At 50.0% G+C, this 25,728-nt stretch overlaps 1 protein-coding gene across 2 annotated transcripts in view; it reads right to left on the bottom strand.

Moving 5' to 3' along the window:
* LOC133362431 (adhesion G protein-coupled receptor L3-like) overlaps positions 1-25,728 on the bottom strand; it is a 42,079-nt gene that overhangs the window by 5,690 nt on the left and 10,661 nt on the right. For both annotated transcript variants that reach the window (XM_061581375.1, XM_061581376.1), the window contains exons 5-7: positions 20,716-20,987; positions 18,245-18,812; positions 8,316-8,380 (exon numbers count right to left, since the gene is read on the bottom strand). In XM_061581375.1, the coding sequence (XP_061437359.1) occupies positions 8,316-8,380; positions 18,245-18,812; positions 20,716-20,987 (905 nt within the window). The remainder of the gene's footprint in view (positions 1-8,315; positions 8,381-18,244; positions 18,813-20,715; positions 20,988-25,728) is intronic.

Genomic DNA, 25,728 nt, shown 5'->3' with positions numbered 1-25,728 from the left:
GAGTGGGAACCGTCGTCTGAAGGACTGTGGCTGGCCCACTCTCGACTGGCAGAATTGCTCTATGCTGCAGCCACCACACTGGAACAGATTACCCGACTGGGGACGGGAGGAGCTGCACGGGGCGATGGCGGCCAACATACAATGCCGTTTCCCGCCATTTCCAGAGACGCTGAGTTTGGAGTTCCCGCCATAAGTACAGTGCAGGCTGACGGCGAGGCGGGGCTACGTCACGTGGCCGATACTCACCAACCACAAGCCACGTCGGCAGCGGCGGACAACAAAACGTCACCACAGCAACCGCCGTTGCCACGCGCCCAGCCCGCCAAAGCTGCACGGAGTGACGGAGAGCGTTTTTCGCCTACGGACGCTGCGCTGCAACAGCGACTGCCACCTCTCAAGGAATTCGTGGGAGGAGAAGGCGACTGGGGTGGCTTCCGGAGGCGCTTCCTCGCCCATCAAGAGATGGCGAAATGGACCGATGACGAGGCGTTGCGTGCGCTGCCGGCGATGCTTGACAGCGATGCCCTCGCCACTCTCACCTCGGCACCAAGGGCGAAGCGCGCCACGCTGCAAATGGCGCTGCAACTCCTCGCCGCGATCTATGGACCACCCTCGGACTGTCGCCAGCTGTTTTACGATCGCCAGCGGGGCGCCAAGGAGTCGCCCCTGGCGTACCGCACGGCTCTCCTGGCCCTGGTGAAAACGGCTTTTCCTGGATGGACGAGGATGGGGTGGACGCCATGGTCACGGAAAAGCTACTGCTGCTGGCCGATGATTTGGACATCGTCGTCTTGGCTGAGGACGACGCAAAAATGTGTTCGTTGACGGCCGCCCGGCACATCCATGCCAACCTGCTGGCCCAACGTCGGAAGGCCAGCAAAGCGAAGGCCAGCCATACCGTGGCTGCATCCGCCCTCCCAGCGGAAGACATCTGCGCTGTGGATCGCCCGACGGAGTGGAGGTCCGGAGTACGGCCAGCTCGGGACGGACCGAGCCGCCGGGATCAGCCCAAGCCATCAGCAACACTCACGCGCTGCTACAACTGTGGCCTCCAGGGCCATGTGGCGTCAGGATGCCGGGCTCCTCGGCAGCGTGGTGCGACGCCTCGCCAGGACGTCGCGCCTCGACCCAAGTCTCCCCAGCAAAATCCGGCGAGTCGTGGCACCCCACATGGTTGGCCCACACACACACCTGCCACTCACTCACACACCGCAACGAACGGGGGTCAGAAATTATCCATTGTCACGCCAAAACGTACCTCCGTCGGGTGTGCGGTCCAACCGACCCAGTGGTCCGAGTTGGCTCATCGTGTTGTTGCCGCGTCGTCGGGGTCGTCGGTTGTTGTGGGACATATTGATGGGGTCGAGGTACGGGTCTTGATTGATACGGGAGCATCGGCGACTATTGTGTCTGATTTGATTTACAACATTCTCCCCATTCAAAGTCGTCCCTTGCTCCCTGTTGATGTCCCATGTTACGCTGCTAACGGGGGTTCGTTGGGCATTATCGGACAGATCCGCGCGCAAATTTGTATTGGGGACATTAAATTATCCGGCCCGATATTGGTCTCCTCCTCGCTGGCGGTTCCGTGCCTGTTGGGGACGGATTTCTTGGCCAAAATGCCCATTCGTATACTAATCGACCAAGGATGCATTGAACTTCCGTCGGGGCGACGTATGGCCTTTTTGTCATCCCCCGCTACCACTGTCCGTACGGCGTTTGCGACGGTACCGGCGCTGGTCGCGAGGACGGTACGTGTACCGCCGGGAGCTCAAATGCTCGTACCTCTTAGGCTGCGCCGACCGTTTGGGGAGGGCGTCGGGGATCGGGGGGTTCTGTTGGGACCATCGAGGGCCGAGGTCAACGGACCCGACTTGGTAGCGGCCCAGACCCTGGTCAAAGGGGACGAGGACCCCTTCATCGCGGTCCTCAATTTGGGGTCGCGAACGGCCGTGGTTCCTCAGGGGACCGTGCTCGCGCACGCGACGCCGGTGCCTCGGGAGGAACCGGTTGTTGCTCAGGTGAGCGCCGGTTCGCCCTCGCTACCACATTCGGATTGTGATGAGGGGTGGCTCGATGCGCTTTGCGCGGGATCGGTGGACCTGTCCGGTCCACAGCGTGAGAGGCTTCGAGTCCTCCTTCGCGAATTTTCAGACGTTTTTAGTCTAAATAAATACGATATTGGCTGTACTAAATTGCTGAAACACCATATTGACACGGGTGACAGCGCGCCAATCCGCCAAAATCCATTTCGGTTAAGTCCCGCCGAAAAGGAGCATGTTAAATCGGCTGTAGACGACATGCTAGCTGCGGATATCATATCCCCTTCCAGCAGCCCTTGGGGCGCGCCGATCGTTCTGGTTAAAAAACACGACGGATCATTGCGCTTTTGTGTGGATTTCCGTCGGCTTAACAAAATTTCTGTAGCCGACGCATACCCGCTTCCCCGGATGGACGAATCGCTTGATGCCCTGGCAGGGGCGCGATTCTTCTCCACATTGGATTTATTGTCCGGGTTCTGGCAGCTGCCTCTGGATGACGAATCCAAACCGAAAACTGCTTTCCGTACGCCACAGGGCCTTTTCCAATTTAATCGCTTGCCGATGGGATTACATTCCGCGCCGGCAACTTTTAAGCGATTAATGGAATTGGTTCTGGCTGGCTTGCAGTGGGAATCGTGTCTGATTTACCTAGATGATGTCATCGTCTTTAGTAGAACATTCGATTAACACCTCCAGAGGTTGCGTGCCGTTTTTCTCAAAATGCGGGCTGCTAATTTGAAGTTCAAGCCCCAGAAGTGTTTCTTGCTCCGCGAATCGGTGCGCTATCCGGGTCACATTGTGGGCCGTTCAGGCATTGCCACTGATCCCGCCAAAACGAAATGTGTTCGCTCCTGGTCGACTCCCACCTCGGTGGGTGAGGTCAGGAGTTTCATCGGATTCGCATCATACTACCGCCGGTTTGTCACTGATTTCGCTACCATTGCGAAACCCTTACATGCCTTGACATCTAAGGGGGTCAAATTTCATTGGGGTGAGGAGGAAGACGCCGCTTTTCACTCGCTCCGGGACGCCCTAGTCGGGGCTCCGCCATTGAGTTACCCGGATTTTACAAAACCCTTCTTGCTCGATACAGACGCAAGCAACACGGGCATCGGGGGCGTTCTCTCCCAGGTTATTGGGGGCGTGGAACATGTGGTTGCGTACGGCAGTCGGGTGTTGTCTCCGGCGGAGCAAAGATACTGCGTTACCCGTAGGGAACTATTGGCAATCGTGTACTTCATTCAACAATACCGCCCATATCTGTACGGTCGGCGGTTCACCGTCCGCATAGATCAGGGGTCCTCAAACTACGGCCCGCGGGCCACATGCGGCCCGCCGAGGACATTTATCCGGCCCGCCGGGTGTTTTTTTCCGCCGCTGCCTGTCTGTTACTTTTTTTCTACATGAGAAGGACGGTCATTGGTGGAAGAGGGAGAGGGGGCGGAGTTCCCCCCAATCAGACTGCATTGATGGGCAGTGCAGTCTGTATGTCTCTGTGTGGGCAAAGTTATTGCTGGTATATTGTTTTTGTAGCGCTGTATATATATTGGTATTTTACTAATAGCAATTTTGACTCCCTAGGAAACAATGATGTCAAGAAAGAGAAAAATTGACTCGGAGTGTAGGATATTCAAAGAACAGTGGACTTATGATTACTTTTTCATGCAGTACAAGGAAAGAGCTGTGTGTCTGATATGCCAGAATATAGTGTCTGTGTTCAAAGAATACAATTTACGTCGACACTATGAAACTCAACATAAAGATAAATATGATTGTTTGGTCGGAGAAGTGAGAAAAGATAAAATATTAAAACTGAGAAATACATTAGCAACTCAGCAAAATACTTTTGTAAAGCAGAAGCAGCTAAATATTTCATCACTGCAAGCAAGTTTTCAAGTTGCCAAGCTAATAGCGTGCACTGGCAGACCATTCGTGGAGGGAGAATTTGTTAAAGAATGCCTTCTTTCTGTTGCCAAAGAGATGTGTCCAGAGAAGGCCGATTTATTTAGTACAGTGCGTCTTTCAGGACCTACAATTACACGGAGGATTGAAGAAATGGGAGACAATTTGCATCAGCATTTGCAAAACTCCACAAAAAAACTTTCCTATTTTTCCTTGGCACTCGACGAAAGCAATGATGTTCGTGATTCTGCACAACTTCTATTTTTTATTCGTGGGACGAATGACTATTTCGAAGTCACAGAAGAGCTTGCTGCACTTGCAAAGCATCAAAGGAACAACTATAGGAGAGGATATCTTTCGATTTAAAGCTTTCGTGCCTGCAGGGATTCATCTTATTGGTTCTTTCGGTAAAGTCACATAGAAGGGAAATAATAAAATAATAAAAGTAAAAGATAATAAAATAATTCTCACGACGTTTCGGTCACAACGCAAGCAGCCGTCCTCAGGTGAAAACCAGGTCTGTTGGGGAGACAGCGTCTGAATGAAACAGCACACGAGCTTGGAGCATATATAAGCTGGGTTGGAAACGGGGGAAAGAGCGCCTTGACAAAATAATTTGCATATCAAGAGGAATTTAGCATATGTATGGGAAATGCAGGAATGTTATTAGTACTACATATGCAGCACGGGCTTATGTAGTACTAATCACATTCCTGCATTTCCCATACATATGCTAAATTCCTCTTGATATGCTAATTATTTTGTCAAGGCGCTCTTTCCCCCGTTTCCAACCCAGCTTATATATGCTCCAAGCTCGTGTGCTGTTTCATTCAGACGCTGTCTCCCCGACAGACCTGGTTTTCACCTGAGGATGGCTGCTTGCGTTGTGGCCGAAACGTCGTGAGAATTATTTTATTATGTTTTATTTTATTATTTTATTACTTTCCTTCTACGTGACTTTACCGAAAGAACCAAGAAGAGAGGATATCTATGAAAAGGTTTGCCAAACTGTGAATGGTTTGGAGCTGAACTGGGCTAAACTAGCCAGTGTGACAACTGATGGTGCTCCTAGCATGGTGGGGTCTAAGAAAGGAGTAATTTCTCGCATTAACCAAGAGATGGACAAACATAACCATTCTCATCCAATAGCCATACACTGCCTCATCCACCAACAAGCGCTGTGTAGTAAATCACTGAAGTGGGACTCTGTTATGAAATTTGTGGTATCTTGTGTTAACTTCATTAGAGCTCATGCACTAAACCACAGACAATTTCAGGAATTTCTGTTTGAGCTAAATGTTGACTATGAAGATGTTCTGTATCACACAGAAGTCCGTTGGCTGAGTCGAGGGAGAGTTTTGAAACGTTTCTATGACTTACTTCCACAGATTACAGCTTTTCTGCTTTAAAAAAACAAAGAAGTACCAGAGCTCAATGATGCAGAATGGAAATGGCACCTTGCCTTTCTGACAGATGTAACAGAGCTACTCAACAGTTTCAATGTGCAACTTCAAGGAAAGGGGAAGCTCATCTGTGATATGCAATCACATGTCAAAGCATTTGAAGTAAAATTAGGCCTCATCAAACAAGTGAAGGAGGAAAACTTCTGCCATCTCCCCACAACTCAAAATCTGTTAGCGGAAAAACCATTGGTTGCATTCCCAAACAAAACATGTGTGGATTCACTGGAAAAATTGCAAAAGGAGTTCCAATTTGGATTTAAAGAGCTTCATCTCCATGAACAGGACATACAGCTTTTCCGTAACCCATTTTCTATTGACATTGAAAATGTGGATACAATTTACCAAATGGAACTGGCTGAACTGCAGAATTGTGACTCTCTAAAAGACGCATTCAAGTCAAGCAGCCTTCATAATTTCTATGCATCTCTCCCCTCTGAGACATATCCTCATCTCAGGAACCATGCACTCAAAATGGTAACCATCTTTGGCAGCACTTATGTCTGTGAACAAATTTTTTCCAGAATGAAACATTTGAAATCTCCAACCAGATCTAGACTAACGGATGCACACTTGCATCACTTGTTACGACTAGCAGTGACAAATATGGAACCGGACATTGACCATCTCATTAGCCAAAAGCAGGCTCATAGTTCCCATTGAAATACTGGCAAGTTTGTTGATTTAACTTTACTTGTTCTTCATTTTAAATATTGTATTTGTTCCCGTTTTGTTTCTTCACTTCAAAATAAGATATATGCAGTGTGCATAGGAATTTGTTCATAGTTTTTTTTACTATAGTCCGGCCCTCCAACGGTCTGAGGGACAGTGAACTGGCCCCCTGTTTAAAAAGTTTGAGGACCCCTGGCATAGATCATGCGGCGCTGCAGTATGCTTTGCGGGTTCAACAGCCATCGGGACAATTGTCTCGATGGTTGGAAATCCTTCAGGATTTCGATTTTGCGACTACCTATCGTAAGGGCACTCGCCACACCAATGCGGACGCTCTGTCCCGGTTACCACCCACTTCTGAGTGCGCTTGCCTGCTGGGTTCGTGGCGTTGCAGACCTCCGAATGTCAGCTCTAATTCGGTTTTAGCAGCCGCCGCCGATGCGCCTTCCGTTGCCGGTCCTATCGAGCAAGAAGGGAGGGATTCCTTGCTGGGGTTGTCGGTTGCGGAGTGGGGGCGCCTCCAAATGGAGGACACCTCCCTCCTCGCTTTGCGCCGTCGCGTCGGGGGAATCGTGCGGGGGGGGTGAAAATGTCGACGCGTGGTCAGAACTAGAATGAACGGAGGGAGAGGCCACGCTGAAGCGGGGTCCAGGCTGCCACGTGGCCGCGCGTGTCTCTCTCTCTCTATCCCTCTCACGCTGCCTGTCAGCAGCGTGGAGGAGTGTTGTAATGAAAGACAAATAAAGACCGGATTCCAGAAGTCGCTTCTACGACCTTTATTACAATAGCAATGATGTAAATTATTTCCAGATAAAAAGACTCACAGGATCCTCCCCGAATATGGTTTGGCACCACAGTCCTGCCCAACTGAGTGCCCGGAGAAAATCCACCACAGTTACGAGGTGGTGCCACTCAGCACCGTCATCTCCTGACCATCTCTGGCATCCCCATGCCAACAACACCTGGTGGTGGTACCTGGTGGTCACTCATCCAACTACCGACCAGGCTCAATGCTGCTTAGCTTTTTAGGCAACGATCACAATTATTCCGACACTTATTAATTATCTACACTATGGGAACCTCATTTGCCAATAAAAATATGATAATTGGTTTTTTACCCTTCTATCTGGCAACAAAACCTGCAGTCATAATACAAACAAAAGACATAACTCTGATAATGTGCACTGTCCTTGAAGTTGATTGGTCCACACCTTTTGGCGTCATCTGGTCCAACCCATGTGAGACTAGGCTCTAAGGAAAGCTGTCTCGGGTGTGGACCAATCAACTTCAAGGACAGTGCACATTATCAGAGTTATGTCTTTTGTTTGTATTATGACTGCAGGTATTGTGGTCTATGCAAACATGACTCCTTGTAAAAAGGTGTCAGTTTTGTTGCCAGATAGAAGGGTAAATAACCAATTATCAACTTATTAATTAGTCGCAACAAATTAAACATTATTTGAATGTTTGGCTGAAAATCAGAGGATCTCCTGGTGATCACTGGCATGCTGTATGAGGGGATGGACCTTTGACTCTGTCGTGAATATGTTTTAACACGATTCCAAGGACTCTTTTAGGACAAAGTTGACCTCATGGAGGGCCAGTAAACGTTCCAAAACCGGTGTACATGGCCGGGAATAAATCCCAAGTTGTGATAAGCACTACTACTCATTCGGACGCTGTCTTTCCGACAGACCTGTTCTTCACCTGAGGACGGCTGCTTGCGTTGTGGCCGAAACGTCGTGAGAATTTAATATTTATTTTTATTATTTTATTATTTCCCTTCTACGAGACTTTACCGAAAGAACCAATAAGATGAATCCCTGCAGTCACGAAAGCTTTAAATCGAAATCTTAAAGTGACTATGTGACTATGTGCAAACTGAAAATCCAGGGGAAAAAACAGCAAAAATTCCAGAAAAAAATGCACCGTACACACCAACACTGTGTAGAAAAATCCCAGTGGGATGCAAGTCAAACAACAACAACCAAAAGACAAATTTAGATTAAGGCCATCAGTCTAACTCCGTACTACAAGAAACAAACATGGCCAAATCAAAAAACTTTTCGAAATCATCAAAATAAAGCCATTAAAGCAATGAAACAGTGATCATAGGAACTGTGACCGAATTTTCACAATAAACGACATAAACAACACCAAACCCTGCAGCCATAACTGGCTGCATGAGCCTGCACTCATACAGTACCAATATCCGTAGGTGGTCATTTTGTTTTCTTACCCCTTCAGGTGGTGAGGCAATCCAGCCAGGCTCCCCCAGTGCGCTCTTTGAGTCGAGGATATTGACTGCAGGAGACAAGGCGCAACATTCAGCCCCGAACAGCTGGTCGTCACAACGTGGGGATGTGCAGAGCCGCGAGGCCGGGGAGACACATCAAGTCAAACACAATGAGAGTCACATGTTTTTACTGGTAGGAACCTCTTGGTTACACCAGCCCACAGGAGATTATTGTGTCCGCCGTGCAAAGAGGGGCTGGGTAGGGGCTGGGTGGGGAAGGGCTGGGTGGGTAGGGGCTGGGTGGGGAGGGGCTGGGTAGGGAGGGTGGGGCTGGGTGGGGAGGTGCTGGGTGGGTAGGGGCTGGGTGGGGAGGGGTTGGGTGGGTAGGGGCTGGGTGGGGAGGGGTTGGGTGGGGAAGGTGGGGCTGGGTCGGGGGGCTGGGTGGGTAGGGGTTGGGAGGGGGGGCTGGGTGGGGGAAGGTGGGCTGGGTCGGGAGGGCTGGGTGGGTAGGGGTTGGGAGGGTAGGGGCTGGGTGGGGAGGGGCTGGGTGGGGAAGGTGGGCTGGGTGGGGAGGGGCTGGGTGGGGAGGGTGGGGCTGGGAGGGGTGGGGCTGGGTGGGAAAAGGCTGGTCACCCCGTGGTGCCCTTATCAACGTTGAACCTACTCACGCCGGCTTGTGCCCGCCCCCACAGTCGGGCATATTTGCGGAATACACCACGCCGCCGTTGACCCTGCAGGCCATTGAGCGAGCAACCCGACGTTCCTACCAGCTCCCTCCGCAGCAGCAGGACGATGTGTTTGTTGGTGAAGTGTGCGAGTGAACACTCTGCGACAGCAATGGCACAATGGCCATGCATTTTCCCCGACTCTACTCAAGGTAAACCAAGCGAGTGGGGTCATCTGTCAGAGAATACCAATGGGAAATGTCGTTGTATCGCTGACATCGTATTCTCTGGATTATAAGACCCCCCCCCTGCCCCCTGCATATTTAAAATTTCTTATTTTCAGTAGCATTTTATATTCTCGAGAATACGGTGTTAATATACAAAATGAGGCTAAAATGTGAAGTATTTTATTTTCCATCATTGACATGAAACTTTTTTATCTCACTGAACCAGTTATCTGCTTACAGGCACATTGGACTCAACACAAACTCCCTCTGCAACTACCGTGGATGGGCCCTACCAGGCTCCAGGAGACAACTTGAAATTCCAAAAAGGCCCCGTGGATGTTGTTGAAATCGTAGAGGGATTTCTCTTCGTAATGTTTTGCCTCCGAAACGTCGTGAATTATTATTTTATTTCTATTATTTTTTTATTTTTCACCTACGTGACTTTACCGAAAAAGCCTAAGAATATGAATCCTTGCAGTCACGAAAGCTTCACATCTAGAATATATCAATTCAAGTTTCAAAGTTCATGTATTAGGTATAGCCCTGTGAACCATTCGGCTATTGAATCGGGTGCAATCGCAAAAAACAAAAAAACTAAAACATGAACAAAAAACATCTCAAAGTGAATATATAACTGAGTGCAAACAGAAAATCCAAGAAAAGACAGCAAAATATTACAGAAAAAGCACCGTACACCAACGCTGTGTGCAAACATCCCAGTGGGATGCAAGTCAAACAACAACCACAAGACAGCTTAGATTAAGGCCATCAGTCTAACTCTGTACTACAACAAACAAACATGGCCAAACCAATACACTTTTCGAAAATCACCAAAATCAAGCCATGAAAGCAATGAAACAGTGATCACAGGAACTGTGACCGAACTTTCCACAACAAACGACGTAAACAACACGTACAGAAGTTGGCGGTGTCTCTCTCTCCTCTCTCTCTCCACGTGCCCCGTCACATTCACGATGAAAGACGCGGAGCCGGCAAAGAGCGATGATGCTTGAGCCCCCCACCCCACCCCGCCCCCCACTCGCCTCGTTACCTTCGTGAGCGACGCAGACGGCGAGGAGAGACCCCAGAAAACTGGCGCTTTGCAGGAGCGTGGAGGAGACGGATCCAGGCGCCATGAGGCTGATGGATCGTGGTGCTGGTGGATTGTGGAGCTGGTGGATCATGATGCTGGTGGATTGTGGAGCTGGTGGATCGTGGTGCTGATGGATCGTGGAGCTGGTGGATTGTGGAGCTGGTGGATTGTGGAGCTGGTGGATTGTGGAGCTGGTAGATTGTGGTGCTGGTAGATTGTGGTGCTGGTAGATTGCGGTGCTGGTGGATCATGATGCTGATGGATCGTGGAGCTGGTGGATCGTGGAGCTGGTGGATCGTGGAGCTGGTGGATCGTGGAGCTGGTGGATCGTGGTGCTGATGGATCGTGGAGCTGGTGGATCGTGGAGCTGGTGGATCATGATGCTGATGGATCGTGGAGCTGGTGGATCGTGGTGCTGGTAGATCGTGGTGCTGGTGGATCGTGGAGCTGGTGGATCGTGGTGCTGATGGATCGTGGAGCTGGTGGATCGTGGATCGTGATGCTGGTGGATCGTAGAGCTGGTGAATCGTGGATCGTGCTGGTGGTGAATAGTGACAACACTGTAACAAAAGCATGTTTTTTTGTCCTTGGGTAGTGAGTAATATTTTCTAATTGCTAATGCCTCAAAAGTACAGAAAGTGGGTTACTATTATTCCCCACAAACTTTGCTTTTGTGACCAGGACACACAAAGTCCTGGTCACAAAAGCAAAGTTTGTGGAGAATGATAATTGCCACTTTCTATCCATTTTAGGCATAGCCAATTAAAACATAACACTACCCGGGGACAAACATCGTGTTGCAGTTTTGATTTAAAGCTTTCGTGACTGCAGGGATTCACATTCTTTGTTCTTTCGGTAAAGTCACGTAGAAGGGAAATAATAAAATAATAAAACATGAACCAATATTTTTTATATATTTTTTATATTATATTTATTATATATTTATGTTATTGTTTACGACACACTTAGGGGCCGTCCATAAATGACGTCACGCACCTGGGGGGGGTCAGACATTTGTGACGATGTGTGATGAGGAGGAGGGGGGAGTGAGAAATGTGACGTCACATCAAAATGCGCAACTTTAAATGAATATGGGATTGTTATAACAACACTAATTGTCATGACAACTCTCCTACAACATCAGAGTGCAGCGCCACATTAAATATGCACAATGACAATGACAACAGTTTAAAGCCATTTGAAACATTTTTTTTCAAAATGGAGGGGGGGGGGCAGAGCTTTGTGACGTCATATTTGAGGTGGGGGGGGTCTGACTTTTCGTGACGCCGTGTGACGAGGGGGGAGGGTCAAAAATCGTCCAAAATCGCGTGACGTCATTTATGGACGGCCCCTTAGGCACCATACTGTTCTTACGTGAGCATAGAAAATCCCATGGCGTCACTTGTTGTCGACCACGTGGTGTTCCGGCCAGGCGCTAGAGGCGTCACCCCATTGGTGGATGACGACACAGACCTCGCCTCGGGTATAAAGACCCTCCCCCACTCGGCCACGTGATTCAGATGCTTGGAGCGGCAGTGGAGCTGAGCACAAACATCACCCAGCAGTGCAGAGTGGAGCTGGGGACGACTTCTGTAAGTGGTAGATGAGGCATTCACTCGAGGCTGTGTTGTCAGATACGTGTTGTTGTAGTTGAGTATAACATTTATTAAGTATTTTTTTTCATTCTTCACCTGAGGACGGCTGCTTGCGTTGTGGCCGAAACGTCGTGAGAATTATTTTATTATGTTTTATTTTTATTATTTCCCTTCTACGTGACTTTACCGAAAGAACCAAGAAGATGAATCCCTGCAGTCACGAAAGCTTTAAATCGAAATGTATTAAATAACACATCTGGGTCGTTTGTTAGCCCATTACTCTATAATAAAGGGGGGTATTTTGGTTTAGATTGCATTACCTTTTATGGATGATGTTGATATAGCGAAAACATACGTGTTAAACTCACCCACTAATAGCTCACATTTTTTGCAGAGGTTTTTTAAAAATGTATATTAAATATTAGAATACTCTTAGTTCTTTCGGTAAAGTCACGTAGGTAAAAAATTTAAATTTAAATGTAAAAAAATAATAATAATAAAAATCACGACGTTTCGGAGGCAACACAAGTCTCCGTCATCAGGTGGGACCGTCGTGATTTTTATTTTATTTTTTATAAATTTTAATTTCATTTTTTACCAAAGTTCCTGTACCTGACACCATGGCAATCATTGAAGACTTGGTTCATCAAGGACTGAATGCTGGGGTACCCCCCCTGGTGAGACACTGCTTAACCAATACATACTTCACCTGGAATGGAACTTTCTACAAGCAAACTGAGGGCACCCCGATGGGCTCCCCCCTATCTCCGGTTGTAGCCAACATCTTCATGGAGAAATTTGAGACTGACGCCATCCAGACTGCCACTCTACGCCCGACCTTATGGAAGAGGTACGTAGATGACACTTTTGTCATCTGGCCACATGGCCGGCCTGCTCTAAACCAATTTCTCGACCACATCAATTCCATACACCCAGCCATCAGATTCACCATGGAAGTCGAAAAAGATGGCAAGCTACCCTTTTTGGATGTCCTAATTAAAAGGAGACCTGATGGTTCAATGAGCCACTCTGTCTACAGGAAAGCCACCCATACGGATGCTTACCTAAAACCGGATTCCCACCACCATCCATCCCAGAAGAATTCCCTCATCAAGACTCTATACCATAGAGCCCAATGTATTTCCGACCAGGATCACATTGCCAGTGAACTCAAACACGTACGCCAAGCTCCTAAGGCTAATGGTTACTCCGACTACACAATCCGCAAGGCAATCACTCCAACCATCAAGAAGAATCCTGTTGAGGAGCCTTTCAAGACCATCACCTTACCCTACATTGCTGGGGTCACAAAAAAGATCTCCAAAATCCTGATTAAACACAAGATCCAGGTCCGATTCAACACAGTACATAAAATCCGTGATCTGGTCCCGTCTGTAAAAGATGTGGTTCCAGACATACAGTACCCTGGCGTCTACAAACTAAGTTTCCTCTGTGGTAGCAGTTACATTGGAGAAACCAAACGACATGTCTCGGACCGCATCCATGAACATAAAGCAGACCTGAAACACGGTAGGACAAACACCTCAGCCGTGGCAGATCACTGTTACAATTCAGTGGGCTCACATGACATTTACTTCTCCAAGACAGAGGTTATCTGCAAGCCAACTGGCTATCATGAGAGATTCGTTCATGAGGCTATCCACATATACAAACACAGAGACAATTTCAACCGAGAAGATGGATTCTGGCTTAGCAATCATTGGAAGGACGTAATAAACCATTTCGGATCTTAACTGATTGTGTTCACATTTACAGTGACTTTCAGACCGCGTTCCACTCACTGGCATTGTATTCTCCGCAGGGATTGGATTCTTTGCTCCGCTGGAAGTTTTCCCCCCCACTATTCACCCATTGACACGACGGTCAATGGTACAGTGTATAATAACAAATAGTATAACATTTATATGCTTAATACAATGTACAAAGTAATATATAGTATCGTAATTTTATAGTAAATATATAGCATTGTGATACACTTTAAGGTGGGTAGAATAATACATAGTGTTACATTAAAACGACGTAAAATTGTAATATATTACTTACTGTTAGTAACTCAGCTTATTGTAGAGTATAGTAAGTATACTAATGATGCTATGTAGTTTATACTTTAGTTGTTCATGCAGTTTACACTTTAGTTTTTTTTACGTTGTTGTTTAACTGCAGCTACATACTATTAACATTCCTTTCCTTTGTTAATGCTACCCCCCTTCCCCCTCCCTTTGATGCTGCTAATCCTGCATAATGCACGGGCATAATATTAACTTGAAACCCCTCCATCCACCTCCTACGCATTTTTCATATGCTAAATTCCTCTTGATATGCAAATTATGTTGTTAAGGCGCTCTTCTTCCCACCTCCCCCCCTCCAACCCAGCTTATATATACGCTCCTAGCTTGGTGGTGTTTCATTCTTCACCTGAGGACGGCTGCTTGCGTTGTGGCCGAAACGTCGTGAGAATTATATTATTTTGTTATGTTTTGTTTTTATTATTTTATTACTTCCCTTCTACGTGACTTTACCGAAAGAACCGAGAAGATGAATTACTGCAGTCACGAAAGCTTTAAATCGAAATTTAACCGCCTCTACGGGGAGGATTTCCACATAACTTTGAGATCCTTCAACAAGCTCCGGGATAAGAAGGCTCAGCTAATCGAGTCTCTCACCTTTCTGAAGAGATGCCGCGACTCTAAGGTAATACCAAACGCATTTACACTAACATCTGCTGCTGTAACTTCTTCTAATGCTAAACGAATTCTGTCTAGAACTAGCTTAGCTCTTATCTCAGAGAAAATCAGACTTACGCGCACCGATCTAGATCAGTTAGACAAGACACTCTACAAATCACACTTATCTTTGAGTGCAACAATGTCCGCATCGGATTGGGAACATGTAGAAAAAATGACTGCCTCGTCAGCTGCCGCTATGTCGACCAAATATAAGGACAACTTGATTTCCAAATTCAACCGCCTCTCAAACAAGGAACCGGACCCACACATTAAAAAGCTAGATGTTAACAAAGTCGTAATTAATCGCAGTAACAGTTCTATTTCTGAAGGTCTGAAATCCGTTTTAGCTAAAGGACTAAACTTTGCAGTCACACCTAGACACATACCAGTTAATGATATAATTGCTAGAGTAGATGTAGCTCTCAAGGGCCTGAGTCACATCGCTGCAGACGTAGCAAGATCTGAAATCTCTGCAACTCTCAAAAATGCTAAGATGCCAGCTAGCAACATCAGCAAAGATGAGCGTTTTGAATTAGCTCAATTAAAAAAGAGGGATGACATTGTCATCCTCTCAGCCGACAAAGGCAATGCCACTGTCATCATGGACAAAACAGAATACAACAACAAAATCCAAGAACTACTCAACGATGGCAGCTATACAAAAATAAAAAGAGACCCCACCAACAGCCTCGTCTCTAAAACCAAGCAAATCATTTCTGATTCAACCGCATTAATTGATCAGACCAAACAGTTCTCGTTGAAACCTTCTGCAGCCAGGCCACCAAGATTATACGGCTTGCCAAATATACATAAAGATACACCTCTTCGTCCCATTGTCTCTACTATCAACTCCCCCACCTATAAACTGGCTCGTTTTTTGTCTGAAATCCTACGGCCTTTCACTGGAAAAACCACCTCTGCGGTACTAAACTCTACTGACCTGGTATCGACAATCAAGGGGATTGCCCTGTCCCCAGACGACCTGCTTATCAGTTTTGATGTGGTTTCCTTATTCACCAAAGTTCCTGTACCTGACACCATCGCAATCATTGAAGACTTGGTCCATCAAGGACTGAATGCTGGGGTACCCCCCTGGTGAGACACTGCTTAACCAATACATACTTCACCTGGAATGGAACTTTCTACAAGCAAACTGAGGGCACCCCAATGGGCTCCCCCCTATCTCCGGTTGTAGCCAACATCTTCATGGAGAAATTTGAGACTGACGCCATCCAGACTGCCACTCTACGCCCGACCTTATGAAAGATGTACGTAGATGACACTTTTGTCATCTGGCCACATGGCCGACCTGCTCTAAACCAATTTCTCGACCACATCAATTCCATACACCCAGCCATCAGATTTACCACGGAAGTCCAAAAAGATGGCAAGCTACCCTTTTTGGATGTCCTAATTAAAAGGAGACCTGATGGTTCAATGAGCCACTCTGTCTACAGGAAAGCCACCCATATGGATGCTTACCTAAAACCGGATTCCCACCACAATCCATCCCCAGAAGAATTCCCTCATCAAGACTCTATACCATAGAGCCCAATGCATTTCCGACCAGGATCACATTGCCAGTGAACTCAAACACGTACGCCAAGCTCTTAAGGCTAATGGTTACTCCGACTACACAATCCGCAAGGCCATCACTCCAACCATCAAGAAGAATCCTGTTGAGGAGCCTTTCAAGACCATCACCTTACCCTACATTGCTGGGGTCACAAAAAAGATCTCCAAAATCCTGATTAAACACAAGATCCAGGTCCGATTCAACACAGTACATAAAATCCATGATCTGGTCCCGTCTGTAAAAGATGTGGTTCCAGACATAAAGTACCCTGGCGTCTACAAACTAAGTTGCCTCTGTGGTAGCAGTTACATTGGAGAAACCAAACGACATGTCTCGGACCGCATCCATGAACATAAAGCAGACCTGAAACACGGTAGGACAAACTCCTCAGCCGTGGCAGATCACTGTTACAATTCAGTGGGCTCACATGACATTGACTTCTCCAAGACAGAGGTTGTCTGCAAGCCAACTGGCTATCATGAGAGATTCGTTCATGAGGCTATCCACATATACAAACACAGAGACAATTTCAACCGAGAAGATGGATTCTGGCTTAGCAATCATTGGAAGGACGTAATAAACCATTTAGGATCTTAACTGATTGTGTTCACATTTACGGTGACTTTCAGACTGCGTTCCACTCACTGGCATTGTATTCTCCGCAGGGAATGGATTCTTTGCTCCGCTGCAAGTTTTCCCCCCACTATTCACCCATTGACACGACGGTCAATGGTACAGTGTATAATAACAAAGAGTATAACATTTATATGCTTAATAGCTCAACGAAGTGGCTCATCGTCACGTGGAGATTTATAGCAGCCAAACACTCTGAACGCGTTGATGTTGATTCTAAATGTGGAGGGAAACACCAAAGAACACGAAGAAGAATCCACACGACCAGAGAGAACACTCCAAATATACAGCAGGCATCAGGGTTGATTTCGAACCCATGCCCCAATTTAAGAGTTTTACTCTTACGAGGTCACCCTGAGTGAAGTTGCTGCACACAGAAAACAAGACGAGGCGGTGATGGGAGCGACTTGAGAGCCCTGCGTCGTTTAGACGATTAGTGCCACGAAGAAAAACTGCCCACGGCGATGGATAACAATCGTCTGTAGTTGGCCTCATGCGGCTGTGTGCCTTGTGAAGTGAAGCCACAGGCCACAGATGGGTCCTACCTCTGGTTCAAAAGGTATTCCTACCCTCTGGTCAGTTTTGAACGAGCAGCTGGATTTAATCACTCACTCTGAATGGAATTACACTGTCCTGTGCGATAGACTTGTCCCCGCCATAGGAAGGTGGAATTCCCACCGCTGGCTCAGGGTTGTAAGCGGGAGATGAGCGCACATGCCTCAACGCTCTTTCTGAGCAGGAAAATCACTTTTGAGTCGTTGTGACGAATGTGAATGCAATAGCGAGTGTCTGTTGACAACCAACTAAACTCCCTTCTCTATGCTTGCAAATTGTGCACCGCTCTAATGGAATATCTGTGCTGGTTTGAAACATGCAGGCTGGCCTGCTTACAATCTATGTTGGGTTTAACCAGGCTGGATTGTGTGAGGAGCTCACAGATCCTTGAAAGATCCGGACACAGTCCCGTCGCTGAGCTCCTCCGGCAGGCAAGGCTCCATTGGCTGGGTCATGTAGCCCGCATGCCCAGCCACCTCGTACCCAAATCCATGCGACCACAGGGAAAGCGACACCGCAAACTGCAAATATACAGGCATTGTCGGGGTCAGGATCGAACCCACGACCTCCTGTACACCAGGTGAGGTAGTTAACATCTCACCACGGAGAGAGAGAGAGAGACAAGCAAACCCCAAATATACAACAGCAGGCATCAGGGTCGGAATCGAACCAACGACCTGCTGTATACCAGGCGAGGTGGTCAACATCTCACCACGGAGAGAGAGAGAGACACGCAAACCCCAAATATACAGCAACAGTCGTCAGGGTCGGGATCGAACCCACGACCTCCCCCCACTCCTCCAACCCACCCCCACTGCCGCCGCCTCACCCTTCCGCTCACCTGCAGTGGGATCCAGCGGGGCGAAGTGCAGCGTGTAGCGCAGCACGTGGTGGTTGTTCCACACGTAGAGGGCGCCGTCGTGCGGGTTGTACTGCACCGACGTGATGAACTGGAACGGGTTGGGGAACGGGATGGAGACGCGTGCATCCCGTCGCGAGTTGGTGTCGTACACGTAATCGATGCGGTCGCTCGTCCCCCCCCCCACCCCTCCTCCTCCTGCGGTGCCGTTCGCCGCTCCGTCGCCGTCATCCTCGTAAGTGGAGCGCAGGACGTAGAGGACGCCGCACGCCATGAAGGCGTCGGAGGCCGAGCGCTTGTCGTAGGCCGTCTCAAAAGAGGCCTCGACGCGCAGCGTGTACGGGTTGAAGCGGCTCACTACCACGCGCCCCTCGTTCTGCTCCGTGGCGTAGATGACCCACAGGCCGTTCTCGTCGGCCGCCAGGTCGATGTCGGACTTGCCGCCCCAGCGGTAGGGCGACGTGTCGTAGTAGTTGGCGTTGGGGACGACCGCCTCGCCGCTCTTGACACGCGTGCCCAGGTCGAACTTGACGATTCTGCGCGTTCGCTCCTGCGAGGGGGAGGTCAGGTGAGCGTGTGTGTGTGTGTCGGAGAGGTGGGTGAGTGTGTGAGGGAGAGGGAGGGAGAGGCGGTGGGGAGAGGAAAGGTGAGAGTGAGAGAGGAGAGTGGGAGTGTGTGCGTGTATGAGTGGGTGAAGGTGTGAGTGTGAAACATCCGGGCGTGGTGGTGTTGGCCACAGCACCCCCTCGTACGCTGCGCCGGCCATCATAGGTGCTGCTCAATGGCCCGCGATCACAAATCACTATTTAACTCGATCAAAAAGTAACCTGCAGCGCCACACCTATTACCATCGTTAGGGGAAAGAACGATGATCCAATCTCAGACCCCCAGGAACAGGTTTGCAGATTTGCTGAGCATTTCTGAGGTCATGGAGGAGGGGAAATCCCTCAGCCTGGAAAACATCATGGGACAAAGTGCGGATGACCTTGCTGAGGCAACGGTGCCTCAAATATTGGAGGAGGAATTCACCCCCTGTGAGTGGCTGGCTGAGGTGCCATCCGTTGAGGAAGTACTGAAGGCGATCCAGAGTCTGAGACCAGGAAAGGCACAGATCATCTCCCAAGCGAAATGCTTAGGGAGGGTGGCGTTTGTGCACAGACTACCCTATATGACATCATAACAACAGTCGGGACCACTGGACGGATTCCGCAGGATTGGAAGGATGCCCTGGTGGTCCCCCTCTTTAAGAAGGGGGACCGCACAGACTGTAACAACTACAGGGGCATCTCACTCCTCAGTGTGCCGGGAAAGGTCTTGGCAAGGATTATTCAACATCGCCTTGCTAGGCACGCTGAGGAGAGGCTTGCGGAGCCCCAATGTGGTTTCATGAAAGGGCGGTCCTACACAGATGCCATATTTTTTGTCCGTCTACTACAGCAGAAGTGTAGGGAATTCCAACAAGACCTACATCTCTGCTTCATTGACCTGGTCAAGGCCTATGATGCCATCAGTAGGCCTGGGCTCTGGGTTGTTCTTCGTGCTTTCGGAGTGCCTGACCCTCTGCTCACGCTCATTAAGGACCTTCATGATGGTGAGCTGGCCCGGGTAAAACTACGTGGCCAGGAGTCAGAGCCATTCCCTGTACACCTTGGGGTGCGACAGGGATGTCCTCTGGCTCCAACATGATTTAACATCTATTTCGACCACGTAGTTCGTGAAGCCTTCACTAGCTGTACCGGAGGAATTTCCATCTGGTACAGATACAATGGGAGGCTGATCGATGCCCGGGTGCGGTCAAGGTATAGACCCCTATTGGTCAACCATGTTATGTATGCCGATGCTCTGGTGATTGCTGCTCACTCAGAGGTGGAGTTGGAGGCACTGCTGCTGAACCTGGAACTTGCCACTAAAAGGTGGGACCTTACCATCAGCCCCACCAAAACCAAGCACCTGCCTGGGTATTTTGTACCATCGGACAATCCACTCCCATAACTCACAATCGGTGATGCGGCAGTTGTGTAGAGAGTGGAGAGTTTCCCATACCTGGCCAGTGTGCTCATGACCGGCTCCAGCTTAACAGCAGAGGTCTCACTCCAAATCAGTCGAGCGTCATTATCTTTTCATCGGCTGCATTACGCTGTGTGGAAGCTACCTGGTCTCTCGCTCCGCATGAAGCTTCAGGTCTTCTCGGCCACGGTAATTTCCTCCCTTCTCTACGCTTGCGAAACGTGCACCCCCCTAATGGAACATCTTCGCCGGTTAAAAACATTTAGGCTCCCTATTGGTCAACCACGTTATGTATGCCGACGACCTGGCAATTGCAGCTCACCACACAAAATGAGAGCTCAACCAAGTGGCTTATCACGTGGCGACGTAACAGCAGCCAAACGCTCTAAATGCGCGTGGATTCTAAATCAAGTGGCCAACATCTCTCCGCCGCGCCGGGCACCGACCTTGTTAAAGAACACGGCTCCGTCGTACACCACGAAGCCCGTGCCGTCCACTCGGTGCGGCAGCTGGTAGTTGGTGAGCGGCAGCCTGGCCGCGATGTCCTGGAGGGAGGCGTATTCCACGAGCCTCTTGGTGCGGTAGGGCATCCACGGCATGAAGTACACCTTGCCGTCGGCACGCAGCGGGTCGCGGCACCACGAGCCGGCCTTCTGCTTCGCCTGCAGGAGGTGCAAGGCCTCGCCAACAAGGCGGATGCTGCCCGGGCAGGGGAAGACTGCCACGGGGAACGGGGGACAGACGAACGAACGGATGGACGGACAGTCGGGTCAAGCATCATTCGCGGCTGCTCCCTAGTCGATATACTATAAAAGGCCAACTGAGCTATGTAACTCTTTTGCAGAAGCAACCTCGCCGCACACAATGGCAGCTCAATGAAAGTGACTTATCACGTGGAAATGTACAGCGGTGTCCGAGTACTCGAAACACGCGACGTCGATTCTAAACGCGGAGGGAAAAACTGGAGGACCCGGAGAGCACTCCACACGACCGCGGGGGGAGAACATGCAAGCTTCCAAGTGTAATAAAAGACTCGGACGCTTCTCTCTGTCCTGTGTCCTTTATTTGGGTTCGATCTCTTTTCCCTCACGGCACTCCCCCTTACTCTTCGCTCTGCAGCCCCAGGCTGCTACCGCTCACGTAGCCCACTTCACAGCACTCCCCTATATACTCTTCGCTCGGCAGCCCCCAGGCTGCTGTCGCTCACGTAGCCCACTCCCTCCTTGCAGACCCGCTGCTGTCTCGTCGTGCAGACCCCCCCCCCCGCTGCTCAACTCCACCCTTGCAGACCCGCTGCTCTCTCTGCAGCCTGCTCGCTGCTCCTCCAGCCCCGGGGTCGGTCACCGCTGGCCGACGGTGCTGATCCTCGAGGTCTGTGTGTGTGGCGATCTCGCCACACTCTCTCTTCCCCACTCCACCCTGCGTGGCCTTACACTTTCCCCAGTCTCCGATCACTCCCTACTGCTTCCGGTTTCTCCCCTTATAACCCTGAACCCTGTCCCCCACGTGACGTAACTCCTCCCCCCATGATGTCACTTCCGGAAGGTCGTTTACGCCCGCATTACACCACCCTCCCCCGTAGAGAAAATCCAGCCGACCTCGGCTGAACACAACTCCAACAATAATGCGAGCGAACACGACCGTATACAAAAAAACAAAAAGGACACAGAACACACAATATTATATCGAAGAACAAGAACACAACACAATATTTAACGAAATGTGAGGGATTTTGAGCGGGTGCGGGTCGCCGGACCGTCCCGGACGGTCGGCGGCCCTCCCGCCGAACGAGAACGTGGCAGGGTCTTAAGAGCGACAGGTTGAAGTACGTCTGTCGTTATTGGAAGCCTGGCAACGTCCCGGTCCCCCAATCTTGCCGGCGCAGCATCAGGGGCGTCCCGAAATCGCGTCCGCGGCGGGGTTGGAAGGGCTGCGGGCCTCAAAGGTTCCGCAGCCGTGTTAGGCGCACCCCGAGCTGAGTCGTCTTTCCCCTGCCACGTTACGGCCGGCTCGTCTGTAAAAGGCACAACAGGCGCTCTTGCAAGGTCAGCAGGCACAGGCAAAGGCGCGTCGGCAGCAACAGACCCCGGCAAGGCAATCTCAGGAGATGACGCATCAGGTCGAGGGGCCACGTATGGTTTCAACCGAGATGTGTGGACGAACCAACGCCGAGATCCAAACCGAACACGCGCCGACTGTGGGTTGGGAACCTCAATGAGGCGAACCGGGCCCTGCCATGGTTTGTGTAACTTAGGAGAGGTACCTGGCCGCACCTATGGACAATGAAGCCAGGCCAGGTCCCCCGGTTTCCAGGGGCATTCCCCTTTTGAACGGCGCGCACACCTCTCATTCCGAGCCTGGGCTTTGGCCGTAGCCACGCGGGCCCCTTCCCGCGCCACAGTGACTCGGCGAACGGTGTCCTGAATATAGTCAGGCAGAGGCTTGGCAGGTCCCCTCATTCCGGTTCCCAACTGTTCATTAATCGCCGGTACGTTTTCACGACCGTACATAAGAAAAAACGGCGAATATCCTGTAGCCGCGTGCGGCGTCATTCGGTACGCAGAAAGCACCCCAGGGATATGCAAATCCCAATCCGATTGTTTTTCACTAACCGTATGGCACAACATGGTGGACAGAGTCCTATTTAGCCGTTCCACCATACCATCCGTTTGCGGGTGGTAGGGAGATGTCCGAATTTTCTTTGTTCCAAGAGCCGCACACACCTCCCCCAACAATTTAGACGAAAAATTCCGGCCTTGGTCCGTAAGGAGTCTCTCCGGCGCCCCCTTGTCCATAACATACCCAAAAAGAAAGGCGTCTGTGATAGACGCCGCTGACTGGTCAGGCAAGGGCCAGGCCATCGGCCAGCGGGAGAGGTACTCCACCCCTACCAGCAAATATTTATTTCCCCTAGCGGATGGCGGAAAGGGTCCCAAAATATCTAACGCCACCAACTCATTAACTCGAGACACTTGAATAGATTGTATAGGCGGCACATATGGATGTTTAGGTGGCTTACGGCGGGCACAATCGGGACACGCACGAACGTGTCCGACGACATCCGTCGTCATGCCGTGCCAATAGTAATCTCGCTGCAGCGTCAATAGGGTCTTCTGCACTCCCAGATGTAAAAGCGTGTCACAATGCAGAGTTCTAATCAATTCGTACCGCAATGATGCCGGTACAACAAGACGCCAGCGTTCCTGTATCCCTTCCCTCCACATCAGCAAGCCATCACGGAGAGCAGTTTCCGGCACACCCCCCTCTCCCTTCACTGGCCGCTTACGTAATGTCACCAAAGAATCATCCAACATTTGTTCGCGGATCCACACGGACCTCGGAAGATGTAAAATGCCATCAGCCGGTCCCCCATCAGCCGGCCCCGGCTCAAGCGGAGCTTCAGGCACCTCGACTGCCAACGCGACAGGCTGAGGGGGGTGCTGAATCGGGCCACACCTATGCGTCCCCGACGCACACGCGCAAGGGGATCGCTGCGGCAGCCTGGAAAGTGCGTCCGCATTAGCGTGACGCACTCCCTTCCGATGGTGAATTTGGAAGGAAAATTCCTGCAGCGTGTCCAACCACCGCGCCAGCTGGCCGGATGGTTGGTCCATTTTAAGCGCATACTGCAAGGCCGCGTGATCCGTGCGAACAATAAACGAACGACCGTACAAGTACGGTCGAAATTGGCGGAGAAAAAAAACAATAGCCAAAAGTTCCCTGCGTGTGACGCAATAGCGGGTCTCAGCTGGAGACAAAACCCGGCTACCATACGCCACCACGCGTTCCACACCACCCTTGGACTGAGACAACACCGCCCCAATACCCGTGTCACTCGCGTCCGTATCCAGAATAAAGGGATGTTCAAAATCCGGATAGTCCAACGTCGGCGCCGTAGCCAATAGATCGCGTAGGCTTCGAAACGCCGCCTCCTCTGGCGGTCCCCAAGCAAATTTATGTCCTTTTCCCGTAAGGAGATGCAAGGGCCTCGCGATCGTAGAAAAGTTTGGAACAAACCTCCGATAGTATGAGGCGAACCCCAAAAACCGACGCACATCCCCCACCGTGGCAGGGGTTGGCCAGTCACGGACGCATGCAGTCTTGTCCGGATCCGTGGCCACCCCATCCACACTGACGATGTGCCCCAGGTAACGCACGGAGTGTTGCAGTAGGTGACATTTCTTAGGCTTAAATTTCAAATTAGCAGAGCGCATCCTGGTGAACACAGCCTCCAACCGCGATAAATGCTCGTCAAATGTGCGGCTGAAGACGATAACATCGTCTAGATATATAAGACACGTCTCCCACTGCAACCCCGTTAATACCAACTCCATTAACCTCTGAAAAGTGGCAGGGGCCGCATTCAGCCCCATCGGAAGGCAGTTAAATTGGAATAACCCCTGCGGCGTACGGAAAGCTGTTTTTTCTCGCGAGGACTCATCAAGGGGAAGCTGCCAGAAGCCCGAAGAGAGATCTAGCGTCGAGAAAAACTTCGCCCCCGACAAGGCATCGAGAGAGTCGTCCATATGCGGCAGGAGATATGCATCTGCTACCGACACTTTATTTAATTTACTAAAATCAACACAAAATCTCAATTTGCCATCTTTCTTTTTGACCAAAACAACAGGCGCGCCCCATGGGCTGTTAGGCGGAGATATTATGTCCGCAGCCAACATGTCATCCACTGCCCCTCGAACATGCTCGCGTTCCGCCGGACTCATCCGGTGCAAGTTTAACCGAATAGGGGCAGCGTCCCCTGTGTCAATATGATGGTAAAGCAACGAGGTGCGTCCCAAGTCCAAATCGTCAGAGCTAAACACGTCAGAATAGCTGAATAATAATTTACGAATCGCACAACGTTGTTCCCCGGAAAGAACCGAATTTTCCGCACACAATTCAGCGATCCAGCGATCATCTGCAGCTCCGGCCCCCGAAACACCTCCAACAACTCCCCGGCTGGACAAATTATCATGAGCTGTAAACGCAGTAGTGGCATGTGCCACAACAGTACCCGCCGGCACACACACGCTTTCGGTACTCGCGTTAAGCACTTGCAAAAACGGCTGTTGGTCTGGCCGGACAATAGTTTGTGCCCCAACCAGTGCCGATCCACCCGTAATAGCGGCGGACGGCGACAACAAAACACCAATCGCTCCTTGACGACCAGGTACAGGCTTCCGATAACGCAAGGGAATGAGTATCTGTGAGCCAGGTGGAATATCAACAGACACCTCGGACAACGCCTGCACCTGGGCGACAGGATCAGGTCGCCCCCAGGCTGACGGCAAAAACGCAATTTTTCGGCCTTCCGGTAGCTTAATGCAGCTCTCATTAATTCTAATCAGAATGGGCATTCTGGCCAGAAAATCGGTCCCTAACAAACAAGGAACCGCAAGAGACCTCGAAATTAACACAATTCCCGAGGCAGACACTCCCCCGATAGCGATGTTAGCGTTCAC

Source organism: Lethenteron reissneri, unplaced genomic scaffold (genome assembly GCF_015708825.2).
Source record: "Lethenteron reissneri isolate LAM-NWPU_2019-01 unplaced genomic scaffold, ASM1570882v1 scaffold_1471, whole genome shotgun sequence".
In the NCBI taxonomy this organism is placed as follows: Eukaryota; Metazoa; Chordata; class Hyperoartia; order Petromyzontiformes; family Petromyzontidae; genus Lethenteron; species Lethenteron reissneri.
This window is presented reverse-complemented; position numbering and strand designations above follow the sequence as displayed.